We start from the raw sequence: 20,389 nt of genomic DNA, 5'->3' as shown, positions 1-20,389 counted from the left end.
TTTGATCAGCTTTCTCTGTCTATGTAAAATTAGGTGAAACTGTTAACTATGGTGATCTTAAAGGGGTATCCTTTTGTGGGTGTGTCCTTATGCAGTCTGTGTGAGCCTATTGGCTTTGGTGGGAGAGCTGGATCTGAAGTGAGCACGAGTCACATCTTACCCCAGATTTGCTGGCAGCTGTCACTGTGGTGGGAGGTGGGGATGTAGAAGGAAGAGCAAGAGTCAGAACCAGGTATGAGCTAGGACTTTGGTGCTCAGTAGAGAACACACCAAGGTGCTGGAGCAGAAGCCTTAAGGGTGGGTCCAGACTGCTTCCATTCCCTCTTAGTGTATGTTCTCTCCTCTCACAGCATTGGCATTGTTCCTCAGAAGGGAGCTACACTGGAGCAAGAGGGGCAGGAGCAGCCCACTCATTGTGTGTTGGGGCATGTGCCGGGACTGTCTTGGCACATCAGAGTCCACACTACTCTGCATCTGCTGCCTCTGGGAGTGCCAGTAATAGCTGCTGCTAAGTCGCTTCAGTCGTGTCCGACTCTGTGCGACCCCATAGATGGCAGCCCACCAGGCTCCCCCGTCCCTGGGATTCTCCAGGCAAGAACACTGGAGTGGGTTGCCATTTCCTTTTCCAATGTATGAAAGTGAAAAGTGAAAGTGAAGTCGCTCAGTCGTGTCCCACTCTTCACAACCCCATGGACTGTAGCCTACCAGGCTCCTCCGTCCATGGGATTTTCCAGGCAAGAGTACTGGAGTGGGGTGCCATTGCCTTCTCCTGCCCTTGCCTTATTCAGATGCAGAGCTGGGTCTGAGTCGGCACCATCCCTTCACCTGTGCCCTTCCCCTTGACAGTGTCGACCTTCGCCCTACTGGGGAGCTGTGTGGTGGACAAGATGGGCCAGGACGTGCACTGGGGTGGTCGTGGAAAGCAGCTAGAGTCACAGCAGTCTCAGTGTGCTTCCTCTGCCTTGTTTTGGGGGCAAGGAAGCAAGTGTATGCCTGCCCTTAATGAGTGGAATTCAAGTTTCTCACAGTTCCCTTGCCAATCCCTCTGGTCTGCACACCAGCGAAGATTTGTCTTTCTGGTCTCAGACTTTAGGCCTGGGGTGCCCAATATATGGTTCAAACCCTTCTCTTTCCAAAGAGGATCTCCAAACCCAAGTAATTCCCCTACTTCTGTGTCCCCTCCTTCAGGTGTGGGTTCCCACCTGATCACTTCTCTTTGCTTTCCTTCTTGACTGTGTGGATCTTTCTTTATAGCGTTTGTTATGTAAGAGTCTTTCCACCAGGCTCCACATTGCTGCTTGTCTATTTCCAATCTGTTTTCCAGTGCATATGCATCATATAATATTAATACATAAATTTCTGTCTCCCTTAAAAAGTTGTTGGTATCTAGCCTACAGCTGTCTTTATTGGAAAGTTCACTAATTGATTCTGGAATGACCAAAAGAAAAAGAGGTCAAAAGAGTTAATTCTGCTTAATCAACAAGCCAGCCTACTTCCTTCTTTTCCTTAAAAATCTTTGTTCAGTGCCTAGCATTTTAAACATACCATCTTAAATACAGGAAAAGGAAGATCACTGAAATGCTGATCTTGTCTTTCAAAATTCTAAAATGTAATAGAGGAGAAAATTGTCATCCAAAGGAAATGGAGAAAAGAATATAATACCAGTTGAGCATCTATTATGTGCTGGTCTTTATGTCTTATTTAAATATGTCTTATTTAAAAAGCCATTTGGGGACTTGTTATGTAACCGATATTGTGTTAACTAGTAGAAACTCTAGTGTGCTACCATTTAACTGTAAAGTAGATACTATTCTCTTTACTCAAGAGAAAACTGAAGTTCTGAGGGATTCATGACTTGTGCAAAAGGTTATGTAATTAGTAGCTACAATAATTTGCTAAATTGAGATTCAGTCCCATATTATTGTGCCGTCTTTCTCACTGTGTCGTGCTGATTTCAGTAGAAGTGTTTCTCATCTAATCCTCCTAACAACCTTATAAATTAAGGATAGCCTTCATCCCCCGCCCCCCCCAAACTGTGTGTCCTTTCATCAATTTTACTGAGGTATAGTTTACAAAAAGTATGCCCACTTTTTTAAAGTGGGCAGTTCAGTGAGTAAAACACAGTTATACATAGTCATGAACCGCTGCCGCAATCCATCTTCCCAGAAAGTTCCCTTCAACTTCTTTCCAGTCCTTCCCCTCCAACTAAGATAACTCTTTTGGTATTTCCAAAAGAGTTAGTTATTATAAGTTAGTTATATAAGGGATTAGTTTTGCATGTTCTAAAACTTGACTTAAACAGAGTAATTCAGAATGTATTCTTTTGCATCCAGACTTTTTCCAAGCAGACTGTCTGAGATATCTATTTTATTGTATATTCATTCCTTTGTATTGCTCTCTGTTCTACTATATAGATGTACTAAGATTGGATTATCTTTTCTTTTGATATTTGGGTTGTTTCCAGTTTGGAGAAATTATGAGTAAAGCCCCTTTGAATATTTGTAAATAGGTCTTTGTGTGGAAAAAATTCTCTTGGGTAAGCAATCTAGCCTTCATTTTTATAGGTTAGAATACCGATATTTGAAGAGGTTGAATAACTTCTCATAGTCACATGACCAGTGATTTGGTTGACTCCAGTGCTTGTATACACTTTTTCTACTGTATCACACTTGTCCCTACTTTTTAGAAGTGATGATTACAGGTCAAGTAGTCTGGGAATTTGGAGAAGGCAATGGCACCCCACTCCAGTACTCTTGCCTGGCAAATCCCATGGACGGAGGAGCCTGGTAGGCTGTAGTCCATGGGGTCGCTAGGAGTCGGACATGACTGAGTGACTTCACTTTCACTTTTTACTTTCATGCATTGGAGAAGGAAATGGCAACCCACTCCAGTGTTCTTGCCTGGAGAATCCCAGGGACGGGGGAGCCTGGTGGGCTGCAGTCTATGGGGTCGCACAGAGTCGGATACGACTGAAGCGACTTAGCAGCAGCAGCAGCAGCAGTCTGGGAATTCAGATGAAGATCTCTGTCAGCTGGGGTTATCAAAATGGGCTTCATGAAGATGACTTTTTTGAGTTGGTCTTGATGAATTGGTAGGCTTTGAGTATGTATAGGGTGAGAAGAGAGGAACATTTTGAGCAAAGATTCTTTAACATGGGTTTCATTCGTTAGTAAACAAGTATTTAATGAATGCCTCTCAGAAACCAGACACTGTTCTGTATTCTGAGGCTATAGCAGTAACCCAAAACCAAAGATCATCATGCAGCTAACTTTCTTGCTGGGGGAGATGGATAGTACACCAAGTAAGTTTAAGTAATGAATGCTCTCGAGAAGAAGTGGGATAGGGAGTGCCAGTAGTGGGAGTCAGGATAAACAGGTTGCAGTTTTAAAAAAGAGTGCTTTCATAGGCCTCACTGAGAAAGTTACATGTGGGCAAAGTCTTGAGCATTCCAGATGAGGACTTTAAAGTGTAAAGCCCTGAGGTAGGAGTGTGTCTGGCATGTTGGGGAACTTAAAGAGGCCGTGTCGCTGAGCTGGAAAGAACACCAGAGAAGAGAGAAGTAGGAGATGTAGTCAGAGATGTATGAGGAGTTAGGAAGTTTAGAGTGTGGGGACTTTGACCACTGTGGAAACTTTGGCTTTTACTTTGCATGAGACATAGAGGCATTGGAGAGTTGTGAACAGAGGTGGTGTATTTTTGAAAATGTAACATTTTTATTGAGATATAATCCATATACCAAGAAATCACCCAGTTAAAAAGTGTTTATTAGTATATTAACAGAGCTGTGCAATCACCACCATGTTGAATTTTAGGACATTTTCATCATCCCCCAAAGAAACGCTGTACTCATTAGCAGTAACCCCCAAGCCCTAGGCGAGCAATAATCTGTTTTTCTGATTCTATGAATTTGCCCATTTTGGACATTACATATAAGTGGCATTATGTAATGTGTGGTCTTTTATGAGCGGCTTCTTTGATTTGTCATCTTGTTTTCAGGATTCATTTATGTTGTAGCATGTACAAGCCCTTTATTCTGTTTTAATGGCTGAATAAGATTTCCTTGAATGGATATAGCACATTTTATTTATCCATCAGTTTTTGGACATTTGGGTTGTGTCTACTTTTTGGCTATTAGGAATAACGTTGCTTTGAATACTTGTATGGAAGTTTTTGTTTGAACATATGTTTTCTTTTTTTTTTTTTTGAAATTGTCCAACCATCTTTTTATTTTATTTTATTTTATTTTATTTTTAAACTTTACATAATTGTATTAGTTTTGCCAAATATCAAAATGAATCTGCCACAGGTATACATGTGTTCCCCATCCTGAACCCTCCTCCCTCCTCCCTCCCCATTCCATCCCTCTGGGTCGTCCCAGTGCACCAGCCCCAAGCATCCAGTATCGTGCATCGAAACTGGACTGGCAACTCGTTTCATACATGATATTTTACATGTTTCAATGCCATTCTCCCAAATCTTCCCACCCTCTCCCTCTCTCACAGAGTCCATAAGACTGTTCTACACATCAGTGTCTCTTTTGCTGTCTCGTACACAGGGTTATTGTTACCATCTTTCTAAATTCCATATATATGTGTTAGTATACTGTATTGGTGTTTTTCTTTCTGGCTTACTTCACTCTCTATAATAGGCTCCAGTTTCATCCACCTCATTAGAACTGATTCAAATGTATTCTTTTTAATGGCTGAGTAATACTCCATTGTGTATATGTACCACAGCTTTCTTATCCATTCATCTGCTGATGGACATCTAGGTTGCTTCCATGTCCTGGCTGTTATAAACAGTGCTGCGATGAACATTGGGGTACACGTGTCTCTTTCCCTTCTGGTTTCCTCAGTGTGTATGCCCAGCAGTGGGATTGCTGGATCATAAGGCAGTTCTATTTCCAGTTTTTTAAGGAATCTCCACACTGTTCTCCATAGTGGCTGTACTATGAACATATGTTTTCAATTGACGTGCTGCATTTAAAAGGGAGTGGATTCACTTGGTGAAGATAAGTGACCAAGGCCGTTGTCCCAGAAAGTTGGGTTCCAATTGCTGCTTATTTTTCTTTGTTCAGAAGCTTTTCTTACATGATTAAGCCACTGTTTCTTGCAATTTCTCTGTCCTCTTGTCTTTTTTTTTTCTTTTTTAAAATCGAGTTTCCTAGCTTTGGATTTCTTTGAATGAAGATTTGACCACCATTAAATAGGTTCCCTGAAAAGTAGGATCTGTTCTGTGTAGACCCTTAGGTAATATATAATTAAGATATTCTGATCAAATCTCAGTTGTTGAAAGTTCCTAAGGAGAGGTTACACAGTGTTTTATATATTGAGTTGGAATTCATTAGTGGGTCATAATTCAGTGAAAACAGTATTTAAATAATGAAACAGAGCAGGAAATATTAGAGTGCATCTCTTACAATAGAGGTAAATGTTACTTCATGAAACTTTATTTCAATATAAAGTATATATTTATAGATTATAGTAAAAAATGTTTGAAGCCTCCAGATTAAGATATCAGAGACTGTTTAGATAATTAATACTTTTTCTCTTCCATTTAATTATTTTTGGAGAGCATTTAGGTATTGTTCAGCATGAAACATGCTACAGTATAACCAAATGAAATATAAAGGAGTAATGTTTTTGTTGTGGTTGAATATAATGAGAAACTTAATGGGAATGAAATTTTTATCTTTTTATAAACAAATATGATTTTATGACAGTGTTATGGCTAATAGTATGTACTATATATTTTTTTTTATTATAGGAATCATACTCCATGGGTTTGTGTGGTAAATGAGCTTCTTGGCATAGAAGGGAATTAAAAAAGGATGGTAAGTGATCAATTTACCTTAAGCATTAACCTTAGTTTTTTTAGCCTCCTTCTACCTCCTTTCCTTCCTTCCGTTTTTCATTCATCATCGTTTTTGATGTAATATTTGTTACCTACAAGATACGCTATGGAACACGTGTTATAAAGTACCGCAGTTAAGGTAACTAACAGTGAGTGTACAGTTCAACCCTAAAGCCATAGACGCTCACTCTTAACATTTGTATGACCTAGGGCAAGAATACAGATGGAAGTTAGTTTTTCTCTTAATGTCTTAATCTTAAAAAGTTATAAATTAGTTTATGTCAGCAGCTTGACCTACTTTCCTACCCAGGGCTCAGCCAGCTCTTAAAGGAGAAATGCTGTCTCTGGGGTTGGCAGGGTAGATGTTGGGCCAGGATGGTCTCTGAATCTCAGATGGGCGCTAATGCGGTGAAACTCCCCAGAAACCTTGGGCAGATGAGTTCACCTTCCCCATATTCTACTTTTTTGTGTGTGTGTGTGTGCTGTTAGTGTTGATTTATTTATTTATTTATTTTTAAATTTTATTTTATTTTTAAACTTTACATAATTGTATTAGTTTTGCCAAATATCAAAATGAATCCGCCATAGGTATACATGTGTTCCCCACCCTGAACCCTCCTCCTCCTCCCTCCCCATACCATCCCTCTGGGTCGTCCCAGTGCACATATTCTACTTTTTAAACTCAAGATTTACAGGCAGTTCTAAGTATCTACTCAAACTATCTCACTCAAACCCAGGAGGAGGAGGAAATACGGTTTATGGGATAATCCAGGTGCCTAGAGACTTCTTTGGGAAATGGGGGGTAGCCATTTTAAAGTAAATGTTAGATTTAAAATTAGATTTTAAATAAAAATTTTAAATATTTAAATTTTAAATAAAAATTAGATATTTTTATCTTGGTTTCCCAGCATAGAGGCTGTGCTTTGCCTTCTTCCTTCTCTTCCTTATTGTTTGCTTTTAGGGTGGGGAGGCCTCAGTTCAGTGTGTGAATCCCTCTCTATTAATTCCTATATAGTTACTTGCTATCTTTTTGTTTTGGCATTTTTGATATTTTGATATTTTGATAGGTGTAATCTTCTAAAGTGTAGGACTTAGGGCAGGAGCCTCCTCTTTTGGGTGTAAATGTAGGATTATAACTACTTATATTTTTCTTTCCTATCTCATCCTGACCCATTCCACACTCCAGTTTATTTTATATCTTAAAGACGTAAATAATAAGTTCTGAGTTTTAAATTTTTAAATTCTGTCATTTGAGATCATTTTTCTTCTGCTTTTCATATTCTGAGAATTTCTTACAGTGAGGGCCGTTCAGTCCTAAGCTCTGTTTTTGTTTGTCTGAAACTTTTTTCCTGCCCTGATTTTCAAAGATGGTGTTGCTGAATGTAGAAGCCTAGATTAAGAAAATTTTCTCTCAGTGTTCTGAAAAGATTTATCCCACTGTTTCAGCCTCTTTTTAGTCTTTCACAAAGTTACGTGATTTATTTATGTATGGCTGTGCTGGGTCTTCATTGCTGCACGGGCTTTCCTCTAGTTGTGGGAAGTGGGGGCTACTCTCTGGTTGCGGTGCGAAGCCTCCCATCGCAGTGGCTTCTCTTGTTGTGGAGCTCAGGCTCGAGGATGCATGGACTTCTGTAGCTGTGGCACAGGGGCTTAGTTGCTCCACAGCATGTGAGATTTTCCTGGATCAGGGATCAAACCCACGTCTCCTGCATTGGCAGGCGGCTTCTTTACCACTGTGCCACCAGGGAAGCCTCTCTTTTTGATTTTTTGATATTTCTTCTTCTTTTTGATATGTTTTGTTTTAATATTATATACAATGTTTCATGCTTGCTAAGTGGATTTAGTTGTGTCCTACTCTTTGCGATCCTATGGACTGCATGCTGCCAGGCTCCTCTGTCAATGAAATTTTTCCAGGCAAGAATACTAGAGTGGATGCCATGCAGGGATCGAACCCATGTCTCATTATGTTTCCTGGGTTGGCAGGTGGGTTCTTTTCAGTACAATGTTTATGTGGTTCAGAATGCAAATTCTGTTTTTTCTTAATATATACATTTCATTGAAGTATAGTTGACTTACAGTGTTTCAGGTACACAGCAAGGTGATTCTGTTATATATATATACACATATTATATTTCAAATTATTTTCGATTATAGGTTATTGTAAGATGTTGGCTGTAATTCCCTTTGCTATATAGTAAACCTTTGTTGTGTATCTGTTTTTTAAATTAGATGTCTAGCATTCTGTTCATACAAAGTCAAACAGGTAGAATCAAATTGTTATAAATTTTTTAGCTAGGCAAAAAGTCATAGGTTTTCTAAAATATATAATTACACATAGTATTTATGTATTTATGTGTAAAGGCTTTTCTGCTGTGCTTGATAAAGGCTTGAGAAAGAACATTAAAAAAAGAGAAATTGGAAAACATAAACTAAATGAAATGGGAGCACTGAATATGAAAGAAAAAATGAAGCAAACTAGATAAAAGTAAAAGATCATCATATAGTCCAGTTTTTAAATATGGTTGCTCATTAGAAACACATCTCGAGCTTTGTAGAAAAAAAGCAATACCTGGGCATTTGTATTTTTCAAAAAATTCCAAGGTAATTCTGGTACATATCTTGATTTTAAAAAGTGATTCGAAGTTTTTCTTTTAAATGGTAGCTTTAGTGATACAGAATTCTGTTATTTTCTGTTGACTGATCATGATACAATGCTAGTACGTGAGTAATAGTTATATAATCACAATAGTAAAACTTTTTTTAAAAACAATTTTCACAATCAATAGCCAGACAAAAAAATAAAAGATAATTATATTTGTAAGTTACAATGGAAACATGATTGACCTAACAATATAAAATATTTACATACAATTTGAGTGGTTAAGTAGAGTGATGTGGTTAAATGGAAGTGCATACACGCATGTGTTTTTATCCACCCAGCCAGTCTATGTCACTTGTCCATTCTTCTGGCATTTAATCTGTTTACATTTAAGGTAATTATCCATATGTATGATCGTATTACCACTCTTAATTGTCTTTTTAGGTTTATTTTGTGTAGGTCTTTTCCTTCTCTTGTGTTTCCTGCCTGAAGAAGAAAGTTTATGCCTAGAGAGGTTCCTTTAGTGTTTGTTGTAAAGCTGATTTGGTGGTGCTATTCATAACTTCAAAGTTAGCTATTCATAACTTTTGTTTGTCTGGAAAGCTTTTGATTTCTTCATCAGCCTGAACAGAGTCTTGCTGGGTGAAGTATTCTTGGTTGTAGGTTCTTCCCTTTCATCACTTTAAATATATTGTGCCAATCCCTTCTGGCCTGTAGAATTTCTCTTGAGAAAGCAGCTGATAACCTGATGGGAGTTCCCTTGTATGTTATTTGTCATTTTTCCCTTTTTGCTTTTAATATTTTATCTTTGTCTTTAATTTTTGTCAGTTTGATTACTGTATGTCTTGGTGTGTTCCTTCTTGGGTTTATCCTGCCTGGGACTCTGCACTTCCTGGACTTGGTTGACTATTTCCTTTCCCATGTTATGGAATTTTTCAGCTATTATATTTTCAAATATTTTCTCAGGTCCTTTCTCCCTCTCTTCTCCTTCTGGGACCCCTATAATGTGAATGTTGGTGCGTTTAATGTTGTCTCAGAGGTCTCTTAGGCTATCTTCATTTTTTTTATTCTTTTTTCTATATTCTGTTCTGCGGCACTGATTTCCACCATTCTGTCCTCAGGTCACTTGTACGTTCTTCTGGCTCAGTTGTTCTGCTATTAATTCCTTAGTCTAGTGTGTGGTTCATATCTGGTTGTTTGTTAGTTCTTCTAGGTCTTTGGTAAATATTTCTTACATCTCCATTCTGTTTCTGATATCCTTGATCATCTTCACTATAATTATTCTGAATTCTTTTTCTAGAAGGTTGCCTATCTCCACTTCATTTGGTTGTTTTTCTGGGGTTTTATCTTATCCCTTCATCCGGAACATAACTGCTTTTTCATCCTGATTAACTTCCTATAATGTAGTTTTTGTTCTAGCTGCTGTGGGATTGTGGTTCTTCTTGTGTCTTCTCTCTGCCCTCTGGTGGATGAGGCTAAGAGCTTGTGTAAGCTTCCTGATGGGAAGGTTGTTGTTTCTGTTGTGCAGTCACCAAGTTGCATCTGACGGTTTTCAACCCCATGGACTGAATCACACTAGGCTTCCCTGTCCCTCACCTTCTCCCAGAGTTTGCCCAAGTTCATGTCCATTGAATTGGTGATACCACCCAACCATCTCATTCTCTTGTCACCCCCTTCTGCTCCTGCCCTCAATCTTTCCCAGCATCAAGGTCTTTTCCAGTGAGTCAGCTCTTCACATCAGATGGCCAAAGTATTGGAGCTGGAGCTTCAGCTTCAGCATCAGTGCTAATGAGTATTTAGGGTTGATTTCCTTTAATATTGACTGGTTTGATTGCCTTGAAGTCCAAGGGACTCTCAAGAGTCTTATCCAGCACCACAGTTCGAAAGCATCAATTCTTCCGCGCTCTGCCCTCTTTATGGTCCAGCTCTCACATCTGTATATGATTACTGGAAAGACTTGACTATACAGATGTTTGTTGGCAAAGTGATGTCTTTGCTTTTTAATATACTGTCTGGGTTTGTCATAGCTTTTCTTGCAAGGAGCAATTGTCTTCTGATTTCATGGCTACAGTCACCATCCACAGTGATTTTCGAGCCCAAGAAGAAGAAATCTGCCACTGCTTCCACCTTTCCCCCTTCTATTTGCCATGAAGTGAGGGGACTGGATGCCATGATCTTAGTTTTTTTAATATTGAGTTTTAAGCTTGCTTTTTCATTCTTTTTCTACTTTCATCAAGAGGCCCTTTAGTTCGTCTCTGCTTTCTGCCATTAAAGTGGTATCATTTGCATATCTGAGATTGTTGATATTTCTCCTGGAAATCTTGATTCCAGCTTGTAACTTATGTAGCCTGGCATTTCGTATGATGAGCTCTGCATATAAGTTAGATAAACAGGGTGACAATAAACAGCCTTGTTGTATTCCTTTCTCAATTTTCAACCTGTCAGTTGTTCTATGTAAGGTTCTAACTGTTGCTTCTTGACTGGCATACAGGTTTCTCAGAAGACAGGTCTGGTATTCCCACCTCTCTAAGAGTTTTCCACAGTTTGTTATGATCCATACAGTCAAAGCCTTTAGAATAGTCAGTGAAACAGACAGAGGTAGATATTTTTCTGGAATTTCCTTGCTTTCTCTATGATCCAGTGATTGTTGACAATTTGATTTCTGGTTCCTCTGCCTTTTCTAATCCAGCTTGAAGATCTGGAAGTTTTCAGTCTCACATAGCGCTGAAGCCTCGCTTGAAGCATTTTGAGCATAACCTTACTAGCATGGGAGATGAATGTAATTGTCTGGTAGTTTGAACATTCTTTAGTACTGCCCTTCTTGAGAATTGCGATGAAGATTGACCTTTTCCTGTCTTGTGGCTACTGCTGGATTTTCCAAACTTGCTGACATATTGAGTGCAGTCCTTTAATAGCATCATCTTATAAGATTTTAAACAGCTTTGCTGAAATTCCATCACCTCCACTAGCTTTATTGACAGCATTGCTTCCTAAGGCCCACTTGACTTCACACTCCAGGGTGTCTGTTTCCGGGTGAGTGAGCCCACCATTGTGGTTATCTGGTCATTAAGACCTTTTTTGTACAGTTCTTCTGGGTGTTCTTGCCATCTCTTTTGATCTCTTCCATTTCTGTTAGGTCTTTACCATTTCTGTCCTTTATTGTGCCCATCTTTGTATGAAATATTCCCTTGATATCTCTAATTTTCTTGAAGAGATTTCTAGTCTTTCCCATTCTATCATTTTCCTCTATTTCTTTGCATTGTTCACTTAAGAAGACTTTGTTCTCTCTCCTTGCTATGCTCTGGAACTCTGCATTCAGTGGGGGTATATCATTCTCTTTCTCCTTTGCCTTTTGATTCTCTTCTTTTCTCAGCTGTACTGTAAGGGCTTCTCAGACAGCCATCTTGCCTTCTTGGATCTCCTTTTCCTTGGTCACCGTCTCCTGTGCAGTGCTATGCATCTCCATCCATAGTTCTTCAGGCACTCTGCGTCTCAAATCTAACCCCTTTAATCTCTTGTCACTTCCACTGTATAATCATAAGAGATTTGATTTAGGTCATACCTGAATGGCCTAGTGATTTTGCCTACTTTCTTCACTTTAAGTCTGAATTTTGCAATAAGGAGCTCATGATCTGAGCCATAGCTAGCCCCAGGTCTTGATTTTGCTGACTGTATAGAGCTTCTCCATCTTTGGCTACATAGAATATAATCAATCTGAGTTTTTGGTATTGACCATTTGGTGGTGTCCATGTGGGGAGTCATTTCTTGTATTGTAAGAGGGTGTTTGCTCTGACCAACGTGTTCTCTTGGCATAACTGTGTTAGCCTTTGCCCTTCTTCCTTTTGTACTCCAAGGCCAAACTTGCCTGCTACTCCAGGTATCTCTCAGCTTCCTACTTGAGCATTCCAATCCCCTCTGATGAAAAGGACATCTTTTTTTTTGGTGTTAGTTCTAAAAGATCTTGTAGGTCTTCATAGAACCACATGGTACCCCAATAAAAACTGAACTATTAGAAAAGACGTAGGCAGTAAATGCTGGGGAGGAAGCCAATAAATGTACGTCATAGAGTGGCAGAACATACTAAACAGAAGAGAAAATCTTATATAAATGCCCTGAATTAGGAGGGAGCTTGGTGGTCATAGGGAACTGATTAAATGTCAGTGGAGTTGGAGCATGGCAGACAGGAAGAGTAATGGCAGATGAGGCCAGAGAGGTAAACAGAGGCTGGTTTGTGCTTTTGGATAATGCCAAATTTCTTAAACTGTTGTATATCAGTTTAACTTTCTGTCAGCAGTGCAAGCAGCTGCCCAGCTCCTTGCCATCACATGGTATTGTCATTGATTTAAAAATGTTTTAATATTTTCAGTGCTTACTTTTGAGTACCTTTTCATATGATACTTGGTTATTTATATGTCTTTTGGGAATGCCTATTCAATTTTCATTTTCTTGTTGGGTTATCTTTCTTTTTCTAATTGATTTAAGGAGTTCTTTATTCTGGTATAAGACCTTTGTTACTTTTACACATATATCATCTTTGTGGCTTGCTTTTTCATTCTTTTAATGATGTCTTTTTAATATAACAATGTGTTCTTAATTCCAGTGAAGTTCAATTCATCATTTTTTTCCTGTATGATTAATGCTTTTTTGTATCCCAATTAAGACTTTTTTCTATACCTGAAGATCATGAAAATATTATCCTTTATTATCATTATTTTTAGGACGTTTTATTTTCCTTTCATTTCAGATTTAAGAAAGGTTGCAGGAGGAGTACAGATAATTCTCTGATATTCTTTCACTAACTTTCAGTTCAGTTCAGTCGCTCAGTCGTGTCCGACTCTTTGCGACCCCATGAATCACAGCACACCAGGCCTCCCTGTCCATCATCATCTCCTGGAGTTCACTCAAACTCACGTCTATCAAGTCAGTGATGCCATCCAGCCATCGCATCCTCTGTCGTCCCCTTCTCCTCCTGCCCCTAATCCCTCCCAGCATCAGAGTCTTTTCCAGTGAGTCAACTCTTCACATGAGGTGGCCAAAGTACTGGAGTTTCAGCTTCAGCATCATTCCCTCCAAAGAAATCCCAGGGCTGATCTCCTTCAGAATGGACTGGTTGATCTCCTTGCAGTCCAAGGGACTCTCACTAACTTTACCAGTTGCTAATTTTGTCTCTTTTCCTTTCTCATATTCTCTCTTTTATTTTATATGTGTGTGTGTATATAAAACATACATACATACACACACATATAAAATCACATATAGGGAATTCCCTGGTGGTCCCGTGGTTAGGACTCTGTGCTTCCACTGTAAGGGTTCTGGGTTCCATCCCTGCTTGGGCAACTAAGATCCCATATGCGCATGGTATGGCCAAAAAGAAAAATCATGTATACAGACAAAGACACATACATATATAGCTACACACATGTACATTTATTTGTAGACACATCCTTGCCTCAGGCAGATCACCTGGAGAAGGGAATGGCTTCCCACTCTAGTACTCTTGTCTGGAGAATTCCATGGATAGAGGAGCTTGACGGGCTACAGCCTGTGGGGTTGCAAAGAGTCAGACACAACTGAGCGACTAACTCTTTCACTTTTTCATAAATACATGCATATTACTCTTCCATGAACCACTTAAGAATATTTTGATCTTGAGGAGACAGCAGTGAGCGGTGCTGTGAAGAGATCTTAGTTCCCTGCCCAGGAATTGAACCTGGGTAGCCTAGGTGAACTCATTGGACATATGAGTTTGAGCAAACTCTGGGAGATAATGAAGGACAGGGAAGCCTAGCATGCTGGGATACATGGGGTCATAGAGAGTCATATACAGCTTAGCAACTGAACAGTAACAACAGCCTGCGTGAAAACCAGAAATCCTATCTACTAGACAACCCGTAGGGCTAGCGGCTAGAAGCAAAGTTGCTCTGGCTCTTGCGCCCATTGAAAAATGAATTTCTCAAGAAGGTAAAAGCTATAAAAATAGGTGCAGAGTTTATTATTAGAGACATAGCACAGCAAATGGAAGGGCACACAGAAACAGTGTCTTTCAGATAGAAGCAAGGCAGAGGCACACACCCAGAGAGAGAGGGTGTGGCTGTCCTGCCTGTGAGGAGGAGCTCACCGAGGGGTGAGTCAAATCGCTTATCCAGGGCAGTTCTCTCAGGTCTGTTTTGAAGAATGTCACTTGATTTGGGTCATATTTTCTTCTTATAGACTCTGATTTTGTGTTTTTGGCAGAATATCACATGAATGGTGTTGTATCCTTCTCAGTATATCACATCAGGAAGCATATGATGTCAGTTTGTCCTGCTATTGGTCATGTGGACTCTCATCACTTGGTTAATATAGGGTATTGTCAGGTTTTTCTCTTTGAAGTTTGCTTTGTCTTTTGAAAGTAGTATGTTATTTGTTGAGAGAGACTTAGAGGCTGTGTAAATATCCTGCAACTCATCAAACCATCTACCCACTAGTTTTAGCATTCACTGATGATAATAATTATTAGTTATCTACATGCCTATCTATCTGTCTGCCTGTCTTTCAGGCTGCTTGGATTTTTTATTTTATTTATTAATATTACATTCTACTACTACCATTTATTTTGATGCTCGCATTGTCCTTGACTTAGCTGGTGGAAGTTCCTTCACACTAGCTCTTGTATCTTTTCATCTGCTTCTGTTATTCTTTGAGTCCTTCTGTACTTTCTAGTCTAACAGGCTATTCTAGATTCACCTTATAATTTCCCTCTCATTCTTTTTCTCACCTTATTACATGGACTAGGAACTTCAGTATCATGATGATGGAAGTGGTGATTGTAGGCATCCTGTCTCTTTCAAGATTGTATCATTTAATATGATATTTGCTGAAGTTTGTGAAGAATTTTTATCATAGATGGGTATCCAGGTTTATCACATGCTTTTTTCATCTGTTGAAAAGAATATCAAACTCTTCTCCTTTATTTAGTTAATATGATGAATTGAATTCATTGATTAAAAAATGTTAAACCAGCCTTGCTTCCTGAAATAAAATCAACTTGGTTGTTGTGTTTTCACTGGATTCAGTTTGCAGATGTGTGTGTGTATGGAGGTATATGTAATGTAAAAGTTCACATTGTTACTTTTGAAGGTGTTTGAACTGCTTATTTACTTTTCTTGTCCTCTTAGGTTCTAATATTCAGGGTCATGAGTCACTCTGTGACTTGAGATTTGACCCTTCATTTTTCCCTCTGGAAGAATTTAGTATAATTTCTCCTTCAGTGATTAAGGGAATTCACCAGTGAAATCCATTTAACCCTGGATTTTCTTTTATGGAATTTCTTCAGTAAATATTTCTTCAGTATTTAAAATTTTTAAATTTCTTTAGTGAATACTCAGATTTTTCCATTTCCTTTTATGCCAAAGAAAGAAAGAAAGATAACACTAAGTCGTGTCCAACTCTTGAGATCCCACAAACTGCAGCCCGCCAGGCTCCTCTGTCCATGGGAATCTCCAGGCAAGAATACTGGAGTGGGTTGCCATTTCCTTCTCCAGGGGATCTTCCCAACCCAGGAATTGAACTCAGATCTCCCTCATTGCAGGCAGATGCTTTACTGACTGAGCTACTCATGAAGCCCCAAGATTTTATGCCAAGATTTGGTTAAATTGTGTTTTTCAAGGAATTTGTGCATTTCATAAAAATTTTCAAATTCATATTTTATTTATAACATCCTTTTATCTTTCTGATGTCTAGAGGCTCTAGAATCTTAGTGATGTTCCTTTTTGTTCTTGGTATTGATAATTTTTGCCTTCTTTCTTCTCTTTGCTTCATTGGTCTTGCTAGGAGGTATATATGCATTTCTTGGTAAACATTCTAAACACTTGCTTTCTCAAGTAATATACTGTAAGAGACAAACTTAGAAATTTTACCTCGAGACTGATGTGTATACTTTTTATTGAAACATTTAGTATTTAAACAAGCCTCTGTAAAATCTCTTTATGGCACTAGGTGGCACACTGTGACTTTGGATGGAAATACGTATATTTTGTTTAGATCTCTTGGAAGAAAAGAACCTATATGAAAATACTGTTTGAAATAGACATCTGGAATATTATGGAGTATCTTGAACTCATTTATTGCATTTCAAATCCTAATGCTTAAATTAAAAAGTTTAAAATTACATTAAGTTACACTGAGATTTTTTTTTTTATAAGAATCAGTTCAGTTCAGTCCAGTCGCTCAGTCGTGTCTGACTCTTTGCGACCCCATGAATCGCAGCATGCCAGGCCTCCCTGTCCATCACCAACTCCCGGAGTTCACTCAGACTCACATCCATCGAGTCAGTGATGCCATCCAGCCATCTCATCCTCTGTTGTCCCCTTCTCCTCCTGCCCCCAATCCCTCCCAGCCTCAGGGTCTTTTCCAATGAGTCAACTCTTCGCATGAGGTGGCCAAAGTACTGGAGTTTCAGCTTTACCATCATTGCTTCCAAAGAACACCCAGGACTGATCTGATCTCCTTTAGAATGGACTGGTTGGATCTCCTTGCAGTCCAAGGGACTCTCAAGAGTCTTCTCCAACACCACAGTTAAAAATAGGATTACTAAAATTGATCAAAATATATGAGTTTTTACTGAAAACAGTTCACTCAGCTTATGTTGCAGAAGGCAGCTGTCCTTTAAGCTGAAAAATGGTTTTCAATCATGTGTTGTAGTAGGATGAGTTTTATAATGTTTTTCTATATAAAGTATTGGAATTAAGAATGATGACAGTCCTGAACTGGTGGTTTTTCTTTGAATGTGTGTATGTGTACTAAGTATAAAAGGACTAACCTCATAATTTGTAGTAGAACTGAAATGTTTATAGAATAAGAAAATATTAGATTTCAAGTTTTCTGGTACTACAACATTGCTATCTTGTGGTCATTTTAGTTCTGAGAAACTCACTATTTTATGAAAACTCTTGAGTTATAAAGAACATGATAGTAAATTTTATGATCTGATATATGTCTATGCATATTTCCCTATACAGTTTTCTTTGATTGCATAAGAGAATTATCTGAAAAAGAGATGAAAAGTAGGTGACCTACTGACATAGAGTCATCTGGCCTGAAAAGAATAGTGATACTTTTTGGTTAAAACAATGCTTAGATAATCTAAATGATAAATGCCAACCTAAGTTATATAAAGCTAATAATCATTGGGAGATGTCTTTAAGCAAAAGGAAGTGATTTTATGATATTACATTGATTGGAAAATATGGCAATAGAAAAGCGATGATTCAAGTGTTTTGCACAGAATGGAGCTGGAACATTGTTCACAAACTAATGAGTTTCAGTGAAAGCTTATGAGTCATATAAGTAGATGTCATATGTATATCCAGGGTCAAGTCAGAGTAGTGAAGAAATGTAGATACAGGTGTTTATTTTAAAAATATCAAAAGTTATTCTTGAGAGGAAAATTTGGGTTAACTTTATAATACAGTATTAGAGTGGAAGAGAACAGTCTTTGTTTTCCTAATAGTTTGAGCTAGTTGTTTCATTTATGTATTCTGAAATTCAATTCCTGTTACTCACAGATTTGTCTTTGATTATTCCCTTTTTCCCTATATATTCAGTTTCACTTTCTTTCTTTTTTTTTTTTTTCAGTTTCACTTTCTGTGGATCATCCCCATCAGCATAAAAATACGCTGGCACTCATTTAAAAAACCTTCTCTGTTCATTTATGCTTTCTTCTTTCTTGGTTCACCTTTATTACAATACTCAAAGTATTTTTTTAAAATACTTACTGTCTCCATGTTCTTATTCAACATTCTCTTGAACTCTCAAGTCAAGATTTTGACCCTACTATTCTACCGAATAGGTAGTAATAAGTGACTGATTTATTTATTATAGATTATTTATTTTTTCACTGTCTGGACAATGCAGAGCTGCCCATCTTATTGTGCTGTTGCTTCTTTAAAGGTGAACTTTCCCCCTCTCTTCTGTATGCTTTAAAATTTTTCCCTGTGTTTCAGGTTATCATCAGTTTTTCTGTGGTCAGTCTCAGCATGGTTTTCTTTATATTTGTATTTGTCTTGCTAGGAGTTTGTAGAGCTCCTGAAATAATTGAGCTTATATCTCTTGTCAGCTTTATACTGTCAAAAGCATTAGTGGAACAGTTAGTGAAATTTAAATAATTATTGTAATTTAGATAATTTGGATCAGTGATAATTTTCTGATTTGATAGTCATAGTATAGTTATATGGGGGAGTATCTTTTAGATATATGAAATACACATTGAAGTACTTAAAGGCAAAAGGTATCATGGTTACAGCTTATTCTCAAATGTAGATTGTTTATTATAGAAGTTGCTTGTGAGCCCCTGCCCTAGCATATAGTGACTTTTTTCTTCTCTCAAAGGCATTTCTGTCGTTCAGTTGCTCAATTGTGCCCGACTCTCTGCAACCCAATGGACTGAAGCACACCAGGCTTCCCTGTCCTTCACCATCTCCTAGAGCTTGCTCAAGCTCATGTCCATTGAGTCGGTGATGCCATCCAGCTATCTCATCCTCTGTCATCCCCTTCTCCTCTTGCCTTTGATCTTTCCCAGTCTCAGGGTCTTTTCCAACAAGTTGGCTCTTAGCATCAGGTGACCAAAATAGTAGAATTCAGCTTCAGCATCACACCTTCCAATGAATATTCAAGGTTGATTTCCTTTAGGATTGACTGGTTTGATCTCCCTGCAGTCCAAGGGACTCTCAAGAGTCTTTTCCAACATCACAATTCAGAAGCATCAATTCTTTGATGCTCAGCCTTCTTTTGGGTCCAAATCTTTACATCCATACATAACTACTGGAAAAGCAGTAGCTTTGACTATACGGACTTTTGTTGGCAAAGTAATGTCTCTGCTTTTTAACATGCTGTCTAGGTTGTCATAGCTTGTCTTCCAAGGAGCAAGCATCTTTTAATTTCCTGGCTTCAGTCACTGTCCCCAGTGATTTTGGAGCCCAAGAAAATAAAGTCTGTCACTGTTTCCCTTGTTTCCCCATCTAGTTGCCATGAAGCGATGGGACCAGATACCATGATCTTAGTTTTTTGAATGTTGAGTTTTAAGCCAGCTTTTTCACTGTCCTCTTTCACCTTCATCAAAAGGAGCTTTAGTTCCTCTTGGTTTCTGCCATAATGGTGGTGTTATCTGCATATCTGAGGTTGTTGATATTTCTCCTGGCAGCCTTAATTCTGGCTTGTGCTTCATCCAGCCTGGTATTTTACATGTTATGCTCTGCATGTAAGCTAAATAAGCAGGGTGACAGTATAAACCTTGACATACTCCTTTCCCAATTTTCAAAGTCATACTTCTCATTAATAAGTTCCTTTGTTTGAGAACCGTTTGTTGCATTTCTTTCACATATTTCCCAAATAAGCAAGCAATTAAAATCAACCAGTAGGCGAGGAGAACCCAAAACATAAAGAGTAATGTAAGTATGTAATGTAACCACACTGAAAGGGTGAAGATGAGAAGAACCAATTTAAGTAATTAAGGAAAATAACAATTCAATGAAGGAAACAACTAATTTAAATAATTAAGGAAAACACAAAATCCAGTACCTTGGATACTGTAAGGCTAAAGATAAACCTGCATAGAAATATAATCTTGCTAATAAATGAGTTTCTCACAGAGATATGGGTTAGCAGTTATGAAACTTTTTTTATTATTATTTTTTGACTGCACAGCGAAGCTCGTGGCATCTTAGTTCCCTGACCAGGGATTAAACCCAGGCTTTTGACAGTGAAGGATATTCCCTGGTATCTCAATTGGTAAAAAAAAAAAATCTGCCTGCAGTGCAGGAGACCTGGGTTTGATCCCTGGGTCGGGAATATCCTCTAGAGAAGTAAATGGCTACCCACTCCAGTGTTCTGGCCTGGAAAATCCCATGGACAGAGCAGCATGATAGGCTACAGTCCATGAGGTTGCAAGAGTCAGACACG

General features: G+C 38.5%; 1 protein-coding gene across 9 annotated transcripts in view; it reads left to right on the top strand.

Annotated features, from left to right (window-relative positions):
* Window positions 1-20,389, top strand: part of SCAPER (S-phase cyclin A associated protein in the ER) — a 413,812-nt gene that overhangs the window by 14,005 nt on the left and 379,418 nt on the right. For 8 of the 9 annotated variants that reach the window (XM_055556199.1, XM_055556197.1, XM_055556200.1 and 5 more), the window contains exon 2: window positions 5,767-5,833. In XM_055556199.1, coding sequence (XP_055412174.1) covers window positions 5,831-5,833 — 3 coding nt within the window. In that variant the 5' untranslated portion in view covers window positions 5,767-5,830. Of the gene's footprint in view, window positions 1-5,019; window positions 5,250-5,766; window positions 5,834-20,389 lie in introns of those variants that run through there. The other variant, XM_055556194.1, reaches the window with a different exon arrangement.

The sequence above is a fragment of the Bubalus kerabau genome, chromosome 19 (genome assembly GCF_029407905.1).
Source record: "Bubalus kerabau isolate K-KA32 ecotype Philippines breed swamp buffalo chromosome 19, PCC_UOA_SB_1v2, whole genome shotgun sequence".
Lineage (NCBI taxonomy): Eukaryota > Metazoa > Chordata > Mammalia > Artiodactyla > Bovidae > Bubalus > Bubalus kerabau.
The sequence above is the reverse complement of the archived record's forward strand: the minus strand, read 5'-3'. Positions and strand labels throughout refer to the sequence as shown.